General features: G+C 47.6%; 1 protein-coding gene across 1 annotated transcript; it reads right to left on the bottom strand.

The window, feature by feature from the left end:
* Positions 1-379: 379 nt before the first annotated feature.
* On the bottom strand, positions 380-17,006 carry smad6b (SMAD family member 6b). Its single transcript, XM_057051167.1, has 4 exons — positions 15,540-17,006; positions 12,802-12,858; positions 12,179-12,256; positions 380-1,280 (listed from the first exon to the last, which is right to left on the bottom strand). Exons 1-4 carry the CDS (start codon positions 16,336-16,338, stop codon positions 739-741), a joined length of 1,476 nt encoding a protein of 491 aa, XP_056907147.1. The 5' UTR covers positions 16,339-17,006; the 3' UTR covers positions 380-738.
* Between the last annotated feature and the right edge of the window lie 380 nt (positions 17,007-17,386).

The raw sequence follows: 17,386 nt of genomic DNA, 5'->3' as shown, positions 1-17,386 counted from the left end.
ATTCTAAAATGTAAATATCCTGCATGACCGCAGCCTTTCTCCTCAGGTATTTTAAACTCACGCAGATCATCACCGCTCATCACTGTGACATCCTGAATAAACACTGAAATGACAGCTCTGACAAGTTTCTACTTGGCAAAGCTGAGGAGAATTTGAACTTTGATCTTTAGAACGTCTACTTGCAGGCCGAGTGACCCTCGGCTTAAATGTCAAATGTCAGCATAATGCACGGTGGAACAGTCAGAGAATACTGAGCGGCGTGTTTGGAGGCTCTGATCTTAAACAAATGGCTGCGCAGGCTGTCACACGAACACAGCGTTTAAAAAGACACGGAGCTTGATTCAAATGAGCGCTAATGATTACAGACCAAACAAAGTGACATATTATGCGAATACTTTATTATCAATGTGTGAATGGTGTTAGCTTTTTTGTCTGGATATTAACTGTATATGAAAATTATACATCAAATCCAGACTCATCCTAATTTTGCTGTATAATTTCTCAAGTTGGTATTGAAAGATTCTTTATCTTTATATATTTATATATATAATATATATAAGCCAAAGTGCATTTTTGTTTTTCCTCTTGTCCATATACACATTGCACCATACATAAATAATTACATTGTAAAAATGACTCCGTATTTACAAGTATAATATATATTTCATATAATATATAAAACTTTATATTAAATCTAGGTAGATGATATTTGGGATAGTGTGTGGGGGTCCGTCTGTGTTATCTGTGGTTGTTGAGGAGGATCTCCAGCCAGCAAGGACAGGAGGTGATGAATTGTCTCGAGTAGCAGGGGCCCCAGCCCTTAGCAAAGCTGATGCGCACACTGTTGGGGTCATAAGGTCCATCCAGGAGGTCGGCCTCAGTGGTGTGCCTCAGAAGGCACGAACGGTCATAGTCAAACACCTTGATGGAGAAGCCCGGCATCACTTTTCGGACCACCAGAGTTCTGCTGTTGGGAATATCCAAGGTAGGGGAGTTGACAAATATGGGGTGATCGCTGCGGTTGTAGGCCCAAACGCCGTCCGGCTCTTTGCTGAGGAGGATGCCGTATCCAATTTTGCCTCGTGTGCGCTGAACAGTGCTGCTGCGGTGTTCCAGGTTGAGCTGGCCCAGGCAGAAACCTGTGCCCTGAGGTAGATCGTAGAAGATGCTGACAGAGTGCTCGTACACCGTGTAGAGACGACCCACACGTGTGCGGTGCTCCCAGTACGCCACATTGCACCAGTGGCTATGCTTGGGGGCATCTGGCGACATACTGGTATCTGAAAGAGACAGGGACAGAGTCATTAAACAAAACGTAAACAAAAGTAAACAGACCCAGTAAAAAGGAAGGCTTAAGTTTTAAAGGATTAACAATCTCTTTTTATTGTTCAGAGCAGATGGTGAACTATAAATACTGAAGGAGGCACTGTATTGAAATTTAAGCCTTGTATAAATACCACTGCATGCACATCCGTCCAACTCACACGCGCACACAGACACACGCACTACAAATCCGGGGGGGTGTTCAACTGCAAAACTGCAATTCTCTCCCTGGCCTCAAGAGGGCAGAGCAACGGCTGAACACTAAACATTTCACCACTGAAGCAGCTGCTGCACTTAAAAAAATCTGTTTAGCTGTTGCAGTAAACACACCTACAACAAAGAATAACAACTTTTTTTTTTATTAGCATCCAAATCCTCAGAACCCCCTGTTCAGTAAATCAGTTCTTTAAATGTAGTTATCATGCCTGCAGTGGGTCAGATCTTTTCAGTGACAGCCCTCTGCACTCCGTGGTGAATTATTGCTCCCGAGGTAGACTTCTATCTTCACTGTGCCGAACAAACACACAAAACTCACGGCAACTTCCAGATTCTGCTTCGGTACACACGGTTCATGTTGTACATTTATGCTGCTCGTAAAGTTTGTACAAGCCCAGGAAGCGTTTGATGGAGCGCATGAGTCAGAGCTATCTCTTCCTGCTTTCCCCTCATTCCTTCATCTTCTTCACATTCCACCAGTATGGGGGTGACAGTAGAGGGCCAGGCAGGGGGTCTCTTCACCCCCACTCTACTCTTGCCCCTGCTGTGGGCCCAGGGATGGCATTCAGCTCCCTGACAACTTAGCACAAGCCTGTGACCCGCTGACCCCCCCGCCTTCATGCTATCAACTCCCATTAACTCACACACAGAGTGATACCATTATTTTGCTTCAGAGAGTCTATTGGCACAGAGGATATAAAGCCTGGGCCTGTGGCCCCATTCTTTCACTCTCTATGCTCTCTGGGCTTAATGACTGCCCGCCCCATTAACAAATGCCTTTAAGGTGGAGAATCGCAGATTCATGCAACTAAACACCCGCTCAGCTCCCACCCAAAGAAGCCTTTCTGCTGAGTGACCCACACCAGTAACGTTTGTCCAAAGATTGACAAAAATGTGTATCAGACTCGCGCTGACAATGCGCCAGCTCTCAGTGTTCAGGAGGGGGAGGACAGGAGAGCAAGTGAGTAGGGATGTGTGGGGGTGGAGGGAAGCTGCAGACAGGCTCTCTGTGTGTTTGCGCACACACTGATGGCTGAAATGACCCCCCTCTCCTCAGGGGCCCCAACATGCATGTGCCATTAGTGAATTCCACACTCCCGCTCCTCTGCTCTGCGCTGGGCTTTTGCTTTGACGCTGCTTGGACACACAAAGAACTCAGCCCCAACTTGTTTATGGTCGTCCATTGTCTCAAATCAAATGGAGCCCACTCGTCAAGGTAGCCTCACTTTGATACTGTGGAGGCTGACCTGAAAGACCAAATGGCTGCCGTCTCCTTATTTAGATTGAAAGGAAAAAAAACCAAAACAATCTAGTGAATGGTGTCTTACTTTCACACGTAGGCTGGAACTGAGGTAGCCAGTGAGACTGTGAGGACCAGGAAGAGGAATGCGTGGGACAAAGGTTAAAAATGTATCAGATCTTAAACCTGAGCCCAGGGGAAGACAATGAGTGCGCCATCAGCCAGGCCTTTTCCTGCCGCTGTGTTGTTTTAGGCGTCTACGTGTGCCTCTGCGCACATGTGTCTGCTCAGACGGGGGAAGAAAAAGCCTGGTGTTTGTGTTTTTCTCACGAGCTTGTGTGGTTTGGCTGGACAGGGGTTTTAAGGTGAGGACGCCGAGAGAATTAGGGTCATGGGGATCTCCACTGGCAGATTGTTTGGACAATATTATCAGCGAGATTTCAATATCGTCCCAGAAAGTACTGACTCCACTGCAGAGGCCAAGGTAACTTCAGAATATTTTATAATGCCCTGAGATTTCCTGACTTTGAACGTTCCATCCAAGCATATCTACGTTTATTTATTGTTTTAAGATCGCAGAAAGTATGAGGCGGGTTTTCCTTACACATTTATTTATAGAGAGAAAATGAAAAAAATGAGCCAAAAGTCAGAAGAAACTCTGAAAGCAAGACATGAGGTATTGCAGGGATGTTGCTTATCTTCCTCCCTTGAACCACAGCAGAAAGAACCCAACTGTTCTAGAATCCACGTTGGTATTTCAGAGGCTCATGGTGGAGCCACGATGGGCTGGGAGCAATTACTAGTGCTCTGCATCTATTTAACCCCGCCACCTTTTAACAGCTCCGTTTACCCATTAGAAAAGAAGTGCATGTTATTATTGTTATTTTACTCTCAAAAGCCGCTCCTCTTAGTGTCACTCTCCCGAGCTGTGAATGCAGCAGTATGGACATTGCATTTCCTGCTCCCGCGACGAGGGGCAATCACCGGAACGTGTGGAGCGGCTCACATGTTTCTACACAGATGTGTGACAAGAGTTCCAGTTACAGAGGCCAGTGGATGTTTTCCTTTCATTTAAGTGTGAAGAAACAAATGCACATTACTGAAAATATGACCCTAAACCTGGAACGCAACCTCTCACACTTCACTTAAAAACATAAGAAACTTGGAAAAGTGGAAATTGCAAGCTTTCCCTTTTCAATGATGCTTTTTGTAGAAAACTGGGAGATTTGACCGCGGAAGCTAATGGTGGATGATGTGATGTGGAAAATGAAAATGTGGAGGTGGCTTATTTGTGAAATTTGCGTTATTACAGAGATTTCTGCAGATCAAAAATAACTGCTTGTTATTTAAACAGGCTTTCCAACAGAAGAAAAAAATACCATTAGCGCCATGCTAAAGTATGCTTATGTTAAACACGACTTGCCTGAGATCTTTCCACAGGTTTGCAAATTGAAAAAAGCAGCTCACCCCTCTGTGAGTTCCTGGCACTTGAGAGAGAATCTGGGTAATTGCTGCTAAGTACACAAAAATTGGGCTTGAAAGTTTCAATGGCAATCCTTGACGATCACCCAGTAATGCTTTTAAAGACTGCATGAAAAGGAGGGGGTAAAGAAAGGGCAGAGGGGGGAGCAGAAAAGAGCTGCCCCAGGGTAAACACAGCTCTGCAGCCTTGGAGTGAGATGAATGGGAGGCCGAGTGTCAGGGACAGGCAGACAAACAACTGCTTCCCCTCAGCGCGAACATCTCCCCACCAGGCTCCAGGGCCACCCCCATTATACTTCATCTCTCCTAATCCAAAGCAGGGAGCAGATATGAACTCATTCCGCCAAACTTGGCTTGGAAGGGAAGAAGAGAAAACGCTGTCGCCAGTCTCTTTAAGCGCCGCCGTGGCAGTGTGGAGAGCAGCACGTAGAAGAACTGGAGCAGAAGTCTGTGGTTCTGTGAGAGGGAATAGGTCCCCTCCAGTTAATAGACAGTGACCCCGGGTCTGGGGGCACTGACGGTTGCCCCCAAATCCTGATTTTATCCAACCAAAGAGGTGAGACCTAAAGGTCATTAAACCTCAGGGAGGAGCTTTTAGTTTCATGATGATCCACGATTTCCAATACTCAGAAGAGTTAAATCAGCGATCCTGCCTGTGGGGGGCAGCTCTGGATCTGGGCTTTTGAGCAATCCAGTCCCGGGATTCATCGGGGTTGAGGGAACATCAGATGGATAGGCCGCTACCGTCTTTGCCTTTGTTGTTTTCAGAGTATAGCGCAGCTTTACGTCTGCAGACAATCACTCCTAAAGATTGTGATCCCGGCACAGGACGCATTTAGGCTGGCGTCAGGACTATCGCTGCCATCAAAGTAGGCTTTATCAGACTGACATGCAAACTGGAGCGCCTCTTATGTGTCTATGGATTTTTTTTTCCAGAGGTCTAGCCTTTCCATTCTGAGAGGGAGAGAAAGAGAGGGAGAGACGCAGCCATGTACAGGGGCTAAAGCTCTGGGAGCAGGAGAAACTGAATCCAGCCACCAAGCCCCACTGGCCACAATGGGAATGCTTTACATTGTCATCCACTTCCTCTCCACTTTCCCTCTGTTACTGTTTCAGGATGACCCCACGAGGGAGGATAAGTGCTGAACCCTTGATTGTAGATAACAAACATAATCAGTAAATTAAATCAATAAACAAGAGAGGGTGCAAAAGCAGCAGGAAGTCGAGCAGGAGCCGTCTGGACGCACGAGTCTGAGATCACTGGTTTGAGGAAGAGGACTAATGGTCCTGCTCATTTCTGAGAGATTTCCTCTGAAAGTCCTCCAGGGCGAAACCTTGGGGCAGACTACAGGGAGGCGTTTTGTCACCATCATGTCTACACTCGGCGGCGGCGGCCGAGAGCGCAGAAAGCAAAACATTCTGCGAACATCCTGCTGGGTGGCGGTGCCCTTTCACCCCCTCACACAACCCATCCGTGTTCGTGTGTGCATGTGTGTGTGTGCGTTTGTTTGTTTGCGAGCGTGTGAGTCAGGTTAGTGCCAAGAAGGCCGGAGCATTTCAGTGGAGGAGACCCTGCACATTCCTGAGCCCCCTCCTCCCCCTCAGTGTGCCTCATAACTTCCTATTCTGGTTAGAACCGTGGGGTTTGGGGGGGGGGGGAGCTCTAGCATGCAGCTTGGAATTTATGCCAATAACAAGTCCTTGTTGATGACACACTCATCACACAAGTACAGCGAAAGAAGACGTTGCGGCTGCCTGATGAGGGATGTTTGTAGTTTCCTTCTCAGGCAAAAAAAGCGTGAGACTGTGGGAGGAAACTTAACTTGAGACCAAAAGGAACAATAACGGAGACCCCTGTCAATATGAGCTATATAATTCTGACTAATTTAAGATGAAAGGTGGGTATTTGGTTTCCAGCCGGCTGGGAGGTGGTTCAACTATGATGGACAGAGTTGCCGTTCAAACAATAGTTTCCTATTGATCGGCCCAGTGGATCAGAGTCTGCAAGGAGAATGTGTTCTGTCAGGATAGTGTGGCACCAGAGTTTCTGTTTCAATCACAACACTTGCCGGGCAGTAATTCACACTGCTCCACCTCGGGCAACACCAACACCCCCAAACAAAGACAACTGTTCCTCCTGTCCCCGACATGTCGGCCTGGCCGTGACCAGCGAGACTTTTCATTAAAAATGCAGGAGTGAACATATCCAATAATTCACCAAGTCCTCCTCTGTCAACATCTGCAAAAAATCTTGAAGCTAAAGGGAATGGCAGGATTTCATTAAGTAAATTATGTGCTGGCAGTCACAGAGAGTGGAAGAGGGGGAAGTTACAGCCAGACCTCTAATCTAAACCGTACCCTGAAATGCGACAGCCTGATTGCACGTACCGGTGCACCAAACCCGAGCATTCAGAAATACAAACAATCAAGAATCAAGCATTAAAAAGGTATAATTTTCCCCGTGGGCTTTGATAAGAATGCTTCTTGCGTAAGATAGTGTTTTGTGTCAAACGATCTTCCGCGCTTGAAGACTTGGAGCCGTATATAATGTGTTATCCTGCCTGTTTTGCTGCTCCATCCTTCAAACTAGTTTTTCTACTGAGGCAGAAATGCATAACTTTTCTGGAGCGAGATCCAACACTCAGAATTACATTTTTGCCACATCTTTGTACCGAGTGGAATGCAGATACAGCTCCAGGAAAACACAAGATAAGGAGAAAAACACCAGGTCCTATCTACGAGCTTACACAGGACCAGCCGCGAACATATTTACAGGACCTAGATACGCTGCGGGTGTACGGTTTGTGAACAACAGCGAGCTCCCCTCCGTCCCCCCCGGCTCGTACTGTAGAGATGTCAAACGACCCAGGCCCCAGCACTTAATCCACATGCAGCATTCTGGAGGCTCAAAGAATGTGTTGGCTCTTCTGAGTTTTAAAAATACTGACGGCCATAGGTTCGGACGCAACTGTCGGTGCTGCTCTGGGGAGGAAGGGAAAAAAAATGTTAAATCTATTTTTGCCAGCAATCAGACCACAGGCCTAAATCATAGGCGGCCAAGGCCAGTGTCTGGATTTATAATTGTGGGTGAAATGGTCAGAAAATAAAAACAGCATCCAAAACTGGCATCTCCTCCTGGACTGCTTGCCAGGCATTGCATAGCTAGAGCATTTACAGTGGCCATCTCAAATGGAGTATTGTTCCCCCCAGCCTTGAGTGGAGGCACACTAAAACACTAAACTAACAGTTGGACATTCCTTACATTTTTAATGGCACTGCGCACTCTGTATTTGTTGCTGTAACCCGGTGCCCTGAGTCGAATGAATGGAGCTATTGGTGCAGGCTGGTGCAGCGTGGCGGCTTGGAGGAAGGGACCACGGCAACAGCAGCCCACCCTGAGCACACGACAAGATTAACTCACTTACTTTGTTTGCTGAGGTAGAATATGGAGCAACTCCTAACCTGGCCACACCTTCCGTTATAATTACAGGCTGTACTTTTTAACCTGTGCGGTAAGGCCTAAAATTAAATGTGGTCTGAGTAAATGACAAGTGCAGCATTGTGAGCTTAGCTGGCGAGTGTTGCGTGAGGCTACAGAATTAGCTTTATCTGTGAGAAACACACAGCAACAGTGGCACCACGATGGCCTGACAGACATAACAGCAGCAAACTGGTTTCTGGGGCTGCGTAAAAGAGGCTTTAGATGGCCGAAGTACTCGATTCGACATCACATTTATGAACTTTTCCGTCACCTTTTGACTTCAGTCAACACATAAAAGAGTCACCGCCCTTCCTTGTAAGAGAAAATTAGCATAGTCTCTCACAAAGTGTGGAAATTACCCACCCTCACACAAGAATAAACTTAACACTGAAACCATTAAGTTATTTGAGTTGTGGAGGATATTGAAGATCGTCAGAGTTGTACCCCTGGGAGGAAAAGCTGAAAGTGCATTTGTGACACACAACTCGCTAACAATGTTGAGAAAGGGAAAACACAAAAATGGCCTTATCATTCTTATCAATGGCTCTTTTTCTGTGCTCATGTATGTTACGTAAGGGGAAACGGAAGTCAGCCTCCCAGGACAGGAACGGATACTTGAGATGAGGGCTGTGGGTAAAGACCCTACATGAGAGGATGGAGCACTGGACCCTTCAGGATGTATAGCTAGAACCCACTGAACTGAACTGGACATGACAAACGGATGAGGACAGCCCTGTCATGTCCTCCTGAGGCCCCAGACTGCTCTTCAACATTCTTCAGTCGCCCTCCCCCCCCGGCAAAGGATCACTCTGCCGCCCTGCTCGGCTGCAAAATCCAGGCTGCTTTTTAAAACAGGATGTTTGTCTGAGGCCTCCTTCCCCTCAAATAAACAATCCACAAAACCTGATTTCAGGGGGCAGGGTGGAAGCACTCGAGTCACATTATTTCCACATCCCATATCCTGGAGCATTGGGGCTCCTGAGGGAATGTGGGCGGCCAGGCACTGGGAAGGCTGAGGCCTGCAGTGGAAACCAGAGGCCGTGTGCCAAACTGCAGGGGGAGACGCCATCACCCAGGGGTTCTCTGTGAACTGGGGTTCACTCCGTGAGGGTAGGGGGGTCACTGTCACACCATAGAAAAACAATACAGCACGGATCAGAAAAGATTGAATCATAATTATAAGAGGGGGAAACACTGGCATTTAGTGTACTGTCGCGGCTGATAGTTCCAAATGAATAAGGTGGTTATGATTCCGTAAGTGCCCAAGACCACTGCAAAGAACTTAATCCGTGATCTAATATGGAAAACAGAGACATTTTCAGAGCAAATTAGAGGTGCAATCTACCACAACTCTTTTCAGATGCTTCAGAAGTTATGCCATATAATTAGCTGCTAGTAAGTGGAATCACATGTCTTCAAAGTCAGATCTGGTCTAGTGGAACCTACGTGACTCCGGACATGGGCTGCATGTGTTGGTTCTGCCATCTGTTTATCGATATTTTCCACAAATCGTGAAAATCCAGCCCATTCACAGGGTGAGCTGACCTCACACCAGCGCTGATATGCACACACACAGCGTTACGATGCAAACTTCACCCGGTGACTGAAAAATGTAGGCAGACTGCTAACGCAATCTAACGATGTGAGGCACAAATAGAAGTCCTGCATTGCTTAAAATACTTGTTTGTATCGCTTATCGACATTAAAAGGCCTCCCAATGGCTGTAATTATCAGGCAGCAATACTGAAAATCACCGCAGCCTGTCAGGAGCGGCTGGCCAGAGCTGCGGTGACATGGAGAACATAAAAAGGCCTCAATGTCAGAGCCAATGTGACTGACACTATAAAGCCAATAGGGGGAAAAACATCCCATCAGACGGTCATACAGGAAGCAATGAGACCTGCTTCAAAGGGCTCGACTTCGATGACCACACGACCAGGCCCACAGAGTGAGGAAACAGGTGCGCAGGCGGTGCGGGAGGGCAACACCAGCAAATGTGCATTCCCTCACACACACAGTGCAAAGGTATAGCGGCTTCACACAGACTTTAAAAGCTGCACCCGTTTCATGACATAAACAGTGCTGCGGCTCTCACATGCTGCTAAACACACGTGTAAATGTTGGAATGTTCCAAAGATTGGCTGCGTTGCCAAAAATGATGCGATTGGAATCATATTAAAGGGGTTGAATGGGTTTGAACACCCCCATATCAACAGTTTCCATAAAAACTACATTGAAGAAGTTAATTTTCCTCTTCCAGACACTAGTGGTAGAACGAGCTTATCCAGCAAACAAACCAGTTCAGGAAAGCAACCCCCCCCCCCCCCACCACCGTTATTCTGCCATTGTGTGAAGCAAAAGAAGCCTCCGTGGGTATTTCTGTAGCCTTGGGCTGCAAACTGTAGTTGATTATTTGACTAGACCCCACCCGTTCACTCAACACCCCCCCCAGACTTTCTTTTAAAAGGTTTGCTTGTTATTGCATAAGGGGCGGAGCCTGGGCCCTACACAACTCAGGTTACACACAAAAACACGCTTTATCAGAGTTTGCAGGGGAATTCACAGGGAAAGACGTTTCCAGATCAACAATATGTTCAATGTGTGACAATCAATCTTAAGATAACGGGCATGAAATGTGGATTAGAGGCCTCTTGTGTGAATGCAGAAGACCACTAAATGCTCTTGGTTTGATCCTGTGACTAATGACAAAAAATGTATTACTGATAAGATAAAGACAAAACAACAGAGTCTGGATTCATACGCAGATCAGCTCACAGCGCAGCTAAACATCACCCAGTAGCGCACAGGCCTTTTCTTGTTCACGTGTCCAGGCTGAGTGGCGAGCGACCCGATGCGGGGTGATCCAGCCTGGCCTGGATGAGAAGCAGCACAGTTGGAAGTAACCAAAGCCTAGCATGACTAGATCCTCCCTGCTCACCACGGTCTCTCAGGAATTGTGGTGCGCGCTCTGACAAGCCCCTCATTTGTTGACTCAGGGAGTGTCACCAGGCCATGCTGAGGTGGTGACAGCATGTGTACTTGGGAGGAGGGGGGCCGTGATGATTGAATACTTCAGTGCCAGGTAGCCATGTCAACTGCTCAGTGTCCAGGCTTCTGACCTTTGAATGTAGCCGCTCGGCTAAATGTTAACAGAGACTCTAGCCAGTCATACTCGTGCTAACAAAATAGCTGGGCACACTTTCCGACTTGAGGATTTGATCGCAACGTGCCATGCTGTGCACCGTCACTGAGTAAAAACAGATTTTTCTGTCTTTAACAAAGGGAACATGTGCAAAGGAGCCATGGTGTGTACCCAAACGCGCAGCTACAACCAAACATGTTTATGCATTTAGGGGAAGCCAGTGCTGATGAGTGCACCAGTGTTTACATGTCCATTTCTGCCTGTCCAGACAAAAATGCAACCGCGGAGATTATGGGGTTGTTTATGGGGAATGGTGCGGATGCATGCCATAAATATAGCAAAGCTTGGGGATTTTAAAATGACAACTAGTGTGGATGTGGTCTGGGTTATAGCAGCGAACAGGAACTGCTGCTGCCAGCATGCCCCAAAAATGAGAGCTTTAACTCCCCTCCAACGGGGGAAGCGAGCACCCTGGCTGTGAACTTACTCCGAGGGGGAAGACATGCTCACTCTGTGCCACGAAAAAGGAGTGTTTTATTTCAAATCAGAGAACAGGGCTGTTTTACTCACTTCCTTTGGTGTGGCCCCATTCACAGGAGCTCTTCCATTTCCCTGAACCCACCCCTCCCCACAGCCCACTTACAGCCAAGCTAGATAGAGTTGCATGTGCGTGCGCCCGTGCACATGCACACGCGCAACAATGTGTGTTTGTGTGTGTTTTTGAGTTAGCTTGGATCTTATTACAGTTTGATCCCACTCAAATATTTCTGAAAGAAAAACAGAGGAGGGGAGGCCGGCTCAGAGGCTGGTGCACACGCCCCGCTGAACCTCTGCACCGCTCACAATGAGACCTTTATCTGCAGGACTCTGGACTGCTCGTAATGGCGTGTAATGAGATGGAATAAAAAGCATAATCAAAATGAAATTACCTCTGTAACTTTGCGTATTCAACCGAGGGCACGGAGAGTCGAGGGCTGAACTCTTACAGACGTACACACTGAAAGCATTATAGTGCCCATTTTCAAACCTAATTTAACCCAATCAAAGTCAGGAAAAAAATGGATGACGGAAAGATGGATAAACTCAATTAACTCATAATTAAATATGGTAATGGGATGATTTATAGTCCGATTCAAAGTCACTATTTTAAACACCACACGCAAAACATTAAAACGAAGGCTCGTCAAATAGCTACACTTTGAAATTTATCTTATAAATTGTTTCTACTTAAATTCTAGCAACAGATGTTGCCGTGTGAGATTTAATGTGGAGACAGTGGGAGGATTCCACCCACCTGAGAATTCCCCCGGTGTGATGTTTGGTGAGCTGGCAGCCTCGGTTTCAGTGTAAGACAATGTGGAGTCTGACAGGTCTGCGGGGAACAAAACAGAGATCCTCATGAATCACCAGTCCAACAAAATCACTGCTGTTTTGGAGCAGTTTTGAAGCGATTACCACCACGCTGGGAGTCACTCTGCATGGGAAAAAAATACGGCAGTGCGATTGACTTTACCTTTACCCGATTCCGGCTCGCTGCCAGAAACCCCAGTACATCCTCCCCTCTCCATACTGCCACACCAGCTCGGGCTGGCATGCTAACAGCAGCCACATGCTGACCTGCTCTAATCACAGCCCTACCAAGCAGTCTGCCAGGAGATGTGGCCAATTAAACCCACAAAAGACACAGGCACAAGAGGCCATTAAAATTCTGAACATTGCTTTATTCAAAATACTTCCTTTCAAACCAGAGCCTGAATGAATGAACGAACGCCCCCACGCACTACTGTAGATTCCAATGCTACATGGCAGCAAGTTTCATGACCACGGGATCAAAAGCGGCCACATTTCAGGTGGATAGCCACAGGAGGGAATCAAACTGGAAGCAGACAGGACAAGGATGACGTGTGTGATGCTTACCCAGTGGTTTGTGTTCTTCATTGGGGGAAAGCCTTGAATAAGGAGGCGGCGGTGACTCTGTAATGAAAAACATTCAGGTCAACATAATAAAAGGACAAAAAGGTAAAACTTGTTCTCTACAATAAAATCTCAGACTTTTGGAAGCAGAACTGCTGTTTTTTGGGAGTCATCAGTAGGCACAACTACAGTATAGCTACAGGAGTTGTTTTATTCTAGGGGTTTAAAATGAAGTATACAATAGGAGCTCGCGGCTCAGGCGTGCCGGCCACAGCCTTGGGTGATTGCGTCACGTAATTAGGAAGCACTCAGAGACACGATGCCACTGTTGGGACCGGCCGCGCCACTTCACTGTTCCGACTTGATTTGTGAACACAATCAGAGGAACAACCATGTGGGAAAGTAGTTTTGAGGGGGCTCTTGGAGGGACTAGTTTCTGTAACCGTGCTCCTGTAAGCACTCGGCGGGGGGCGGGGATGACTGATGATAGAAAGAAGTGGACAAACCTGGAGAATGCTATATATATATACCCCACACTGTTCGGAAAAGAACCCAGCGTCGTCAACTGGGTCACATTCTGTGTGAATTTGAAGCCGAAGTCTGCTGCGCTTGGCCTTAATGATGATATTTCTATAAAATGTTAACGAGGCTTTTGTTGCCCGGCAGAGGCAGGAGTTTATGAAGGTTTCTGCCTTTTGACCTACTTTTGTCCACAGATCCCAATTTCATCCGATTAAAACGGCAGAAGCACAGACCAACTGGCACGAGGAGCAACGGCACAAAGGAAAGAAAAGTTTGCGAGCACCGCGCGACCTCGCCTACAGGGAAAAGGGGAAGGAGAAAAGCATAATAGCAGCGGGTCCTTTAAGAGTGGCGGCAGTAATTGCTGGGATCTGAACTCAGTCCCTCAGATACACAGCGAGCCAGTCTGGCGCCAGTAGTATGCAAACTGTATATTATCACCACTCCTTCACCTAAATAGCATGAGGGGACCTCCTTAGGACAAAAGGGCTTTTAAAGTGCAACTTGAAACTGATCTCATTCGAAAAGTATAATGCCTGGAAAAATAACAGCGAAAAACTTCTCGTCCGCGTCCAAGTTCTCTGTCAAACGTTAGACAGCGTCGCGTCTTTGCCCAGCCGTTGTTCATTTTCAAAGAATTCCCAAACACGTTTTAAGCGAGCTGCAGTTGGAGAACCCTTTAACGCAGCACGGTTCTCTACATGTTCTGGGTTTTTGTTTAAAAAAACAAATAAGGGGAATGAAAATGATTTTGAATGTTATTCTCCCATGAGTCCTGATCAACATCTTGATTCAGAAACACTGATTGGGGCACTGACTCAAGCCACCCCCCCACCCTCACCTTCAATAGCTTGAAAGAAATACCAACTCTATCGAGCCACGCATGAGCGCATGCCAGCTATGTCTACTACGAGCCTCAGTCCCAATATGCGGTATTTGCGCCTCTCCCTTCTTCCTACCGAGTCTCTCAACAGTTTAGGAAAGAAACTCAAAGCAATCCGTCGTCTTAGAGCCACTGCTTCAGTGGGAAGGTGGGGGGGGACAAATTTCCAACTCATTATATCTCTGACAGTCTCCACTTGCAAATGTTTTTCCTGTAAACACGGGGCTCCACAATAACTTATTCAGGTTCGACTGCGGGGTGGGACGTGAGAACGCGCCTACGTTTCGTGCACCACGAATTTCGATATCTTTGGACTTGTGACTTTGAAGTGTTTGTCATAGCCAGCTGGCTCGAGGAAACGTGGATGTTATGGAAAATCCATCTCCCGTGCCAGTGAGGAGACAGAAATACAGACGCTTGCATCTTTATTACATGATACCGGCCCTCGTCATTGGGTCAACGGGGTTGTGTGGCCCAGAGTTTGAGCTTTGCCAGATCGCAGGCATGCCCCCAGCCAACATCCACTCTGCTTAACACGGGTGGGGGTTGGGGGGAGGGAGGGGGGGCTGGGGGGCTGCCAGAGATATGTAATTGCATAGGAAATAAAGCTAAATCCTAAAAGGCTAACAAATCTGACCTGTAGAACCATGTTCAAACCTCGAACGGAATCTGATCTGCACAATAACGCGCTCCACTCGAGGACTGGCCTACTTGGCAATGATCCTACAAGGAACCAGCGAGAAAATACAGCTATAGCGGCAAATCACAGCGAAGGTGCTGATATTCAAATACAACGCACCGCCTGGGGGGTTTATAATATGCTTAAAGGTTGTCCACATGTCTGCTGTGAACTGAAAAACCTGGATTTCACCGGCAGGTGTGAGATGTGCTTTAGTGTCCAAAACATGACAGAAGTAACAGCTTGGATAGTTCGTCATTTCCCCCCAAAGAACCAAAGAGCTAAAATATCAGTGATACCAAAAATAGACAAAATATTGACTCAGATTTTGAGGAAATCTAGGCTACCTGATCTTATATGCTCACTCAAATTAGGTTTATGATGATGATGATGAGCCTGACTCTAGCAATGATTGACCATTTAATCAAATGAGATGTTTTCCACTATCCTTGTTAAAGGAAGTAATAAACGCATCACAAATCTGGGGACGTTCAAATGTAAAAACAAATGTTCCTGTCCAGTCTTCCACTACTATGTTCTACGTTCTGGCTTATGATGGTGCAAAATAAATACGGGTTAAGTGTGTACCCGTTGGGTGTAATGTGTTGCTCTGCAGACTTTGAAGAGGTGCGTGCACGGGTGCGTGCAGGGGCTTACCTGGCCCACAGAGGCGGCTGTAGTGATACGGGTTGCAGCACACTGTCTGACTGTCCAGGGTCCCGAAGCTCTTACACTCACAGAGCGGTTTGAGCTGGGCAGGGTGCTGAAGGTCGGACCAGCGGTACAGTTTACACACAAGCAGCTCTGGGGGAGCCACATGGCCGCCCAATCTCAGCTCGGTCCGGGAAATCCTGACACAGTCGCTGGGCATCCCGCCTCTGGACTCCACCGCCTCCAGTAAGGTATCCAGCGACCTCTCCTTAAGCCGTTTTAAAAGTGAGTATGTGGCTGATTTCAGTTCTTGCTCCAAGACTGTACGTGGCATCATCTCCTGCGACTCGGGAGAGCCGCTGTCCCGCGCCCCGAGGCTTCTCAGCACGAAGTGACACGACCCCGGATCCCTGTTCCCCTGAGCCGTCTCTGGATCCTGAAGCTCGCAGTGGTCCCGGTCTTTAAATAAGCAGCACGTCACCGTCCTGCATTCTCGGTCCTGCGTGGAACGGGGGCTCCTCTGTCCCTGGACGCACACGGCAGCCCCATCTTGGTCCGACGGGAACCCCAAAGCTGCGCTTTCGGCGGGGCTCCGTGTGCACACACCCGCTGTGTCCTCCACCGGAGACCCGCTCGGGGTCATCGGCCCGAGCTCCGTTTTGGGAATTTTCTCTGGATTGTTTCCGAATAGATCGTCCCTGCAGCCCTCGTTAGTTTTGCCATTTCCATCTGCCCCTTCTGTATCTGGGATCAAACGGCTTCTCCAGAGTCGCCGCACAAGACCTGAGCGTTTCGTCCTGAACATACGACAACTTAAAAATCTATTTGGGGGGTTCACTCTTGTACGGATATCCGAGTATTGCAGACAGTTCTATGGTCGTTGTAAAACATTAATGTGCGTGAAATGCCGTGCAGACCATGCACAGCTAACTGACGAGCACTGGTGGCACAGCCGCAACATTAGAATAAAGGCGATTTTGTTGCATTCACAACAAAATCACGCAACCAATGCAATGCAACATTCTTTTAGGGATGCATTCATTCGGACGATTGGGCTGTAAATAGACACCTTTGAGCCGGGGGGTCTCCGAGAGAATCGCAAATATACGTTTGCCTCGGACGCATAAAAGAGTGGAAAACACGACCGCAGAGCACAATCGACTTAATAACAACATCCAAAGCCAGAAAGCCCCGATCCCCGAAGACAACTTGCAGCCTGAAACTGTCCCGGACTTTAATCGACCTCGGATCTACTTTGCACACCGGCACGTAGCGCAGGAGGGACCTCGGAGCGGTTTAATCCCGGGAACATGAACCAGATGTCAGGATCGCTGTTGTCTTCGAGAGATGTCCGCACTTCCTTTTGAAACTTAAACGATCCCAGCAAAATATCCGTGCACACTGAGATTTGAAGAGGATCAGTCCGGATACTCACTCGCGCTCCAGCGTCTCTACTGAGATCCAAACCAAAGTGCATATCCGATCCCTTTCTTTCAGCGTCCCCCCGCCCCCTTCTCTCTCTATCTTCCCCTCTCTCTCTCTCTCCTTCACACACACATACACACACACGCGCAGACGCACGCACACACGGGGCCCCCGAGGAGAGCGGTGGAGCCATTGGCTGACTACCATCATGTGCTAGTCTAGACACTTTGGCGGCTGCGAGCTGCTGCACTGATTGTTGCGCAAACAAGGTTTCAAGTTTCTTAACTCTTAAAGGCGAAACACCAACAGCTAGTTTGGGTTTTTCTCTTAAAGGTTAAAGTTACTAAAACTTACCAGGAGCAAACCCACATTCCGTGTTTCCCCGTGAAACCAGCGGTATGAGCAGAAAATCGAGGAGGTTTAATGCA

Source organism: Takifugu flavidus, chromosome 13 (assembly GCF_003711565.1).
Source record: "Takifugu flavidus isolate HTHZ2018 chromosome 13, ASM371156v2, whole genome shotgun sequence".
Lineage (NCBI taxonomy): Eukaryota > Metazoa > Chordata > Actinopteri > Tetraodontiformes > Tetraodontidae > Takifugu > Takifugu flavidus.
The sequence above is the reverse complement of the archived record's forward strand: the minus strand, read 5'-3'. Positions and strand labels throughout refer to the sequence as shown.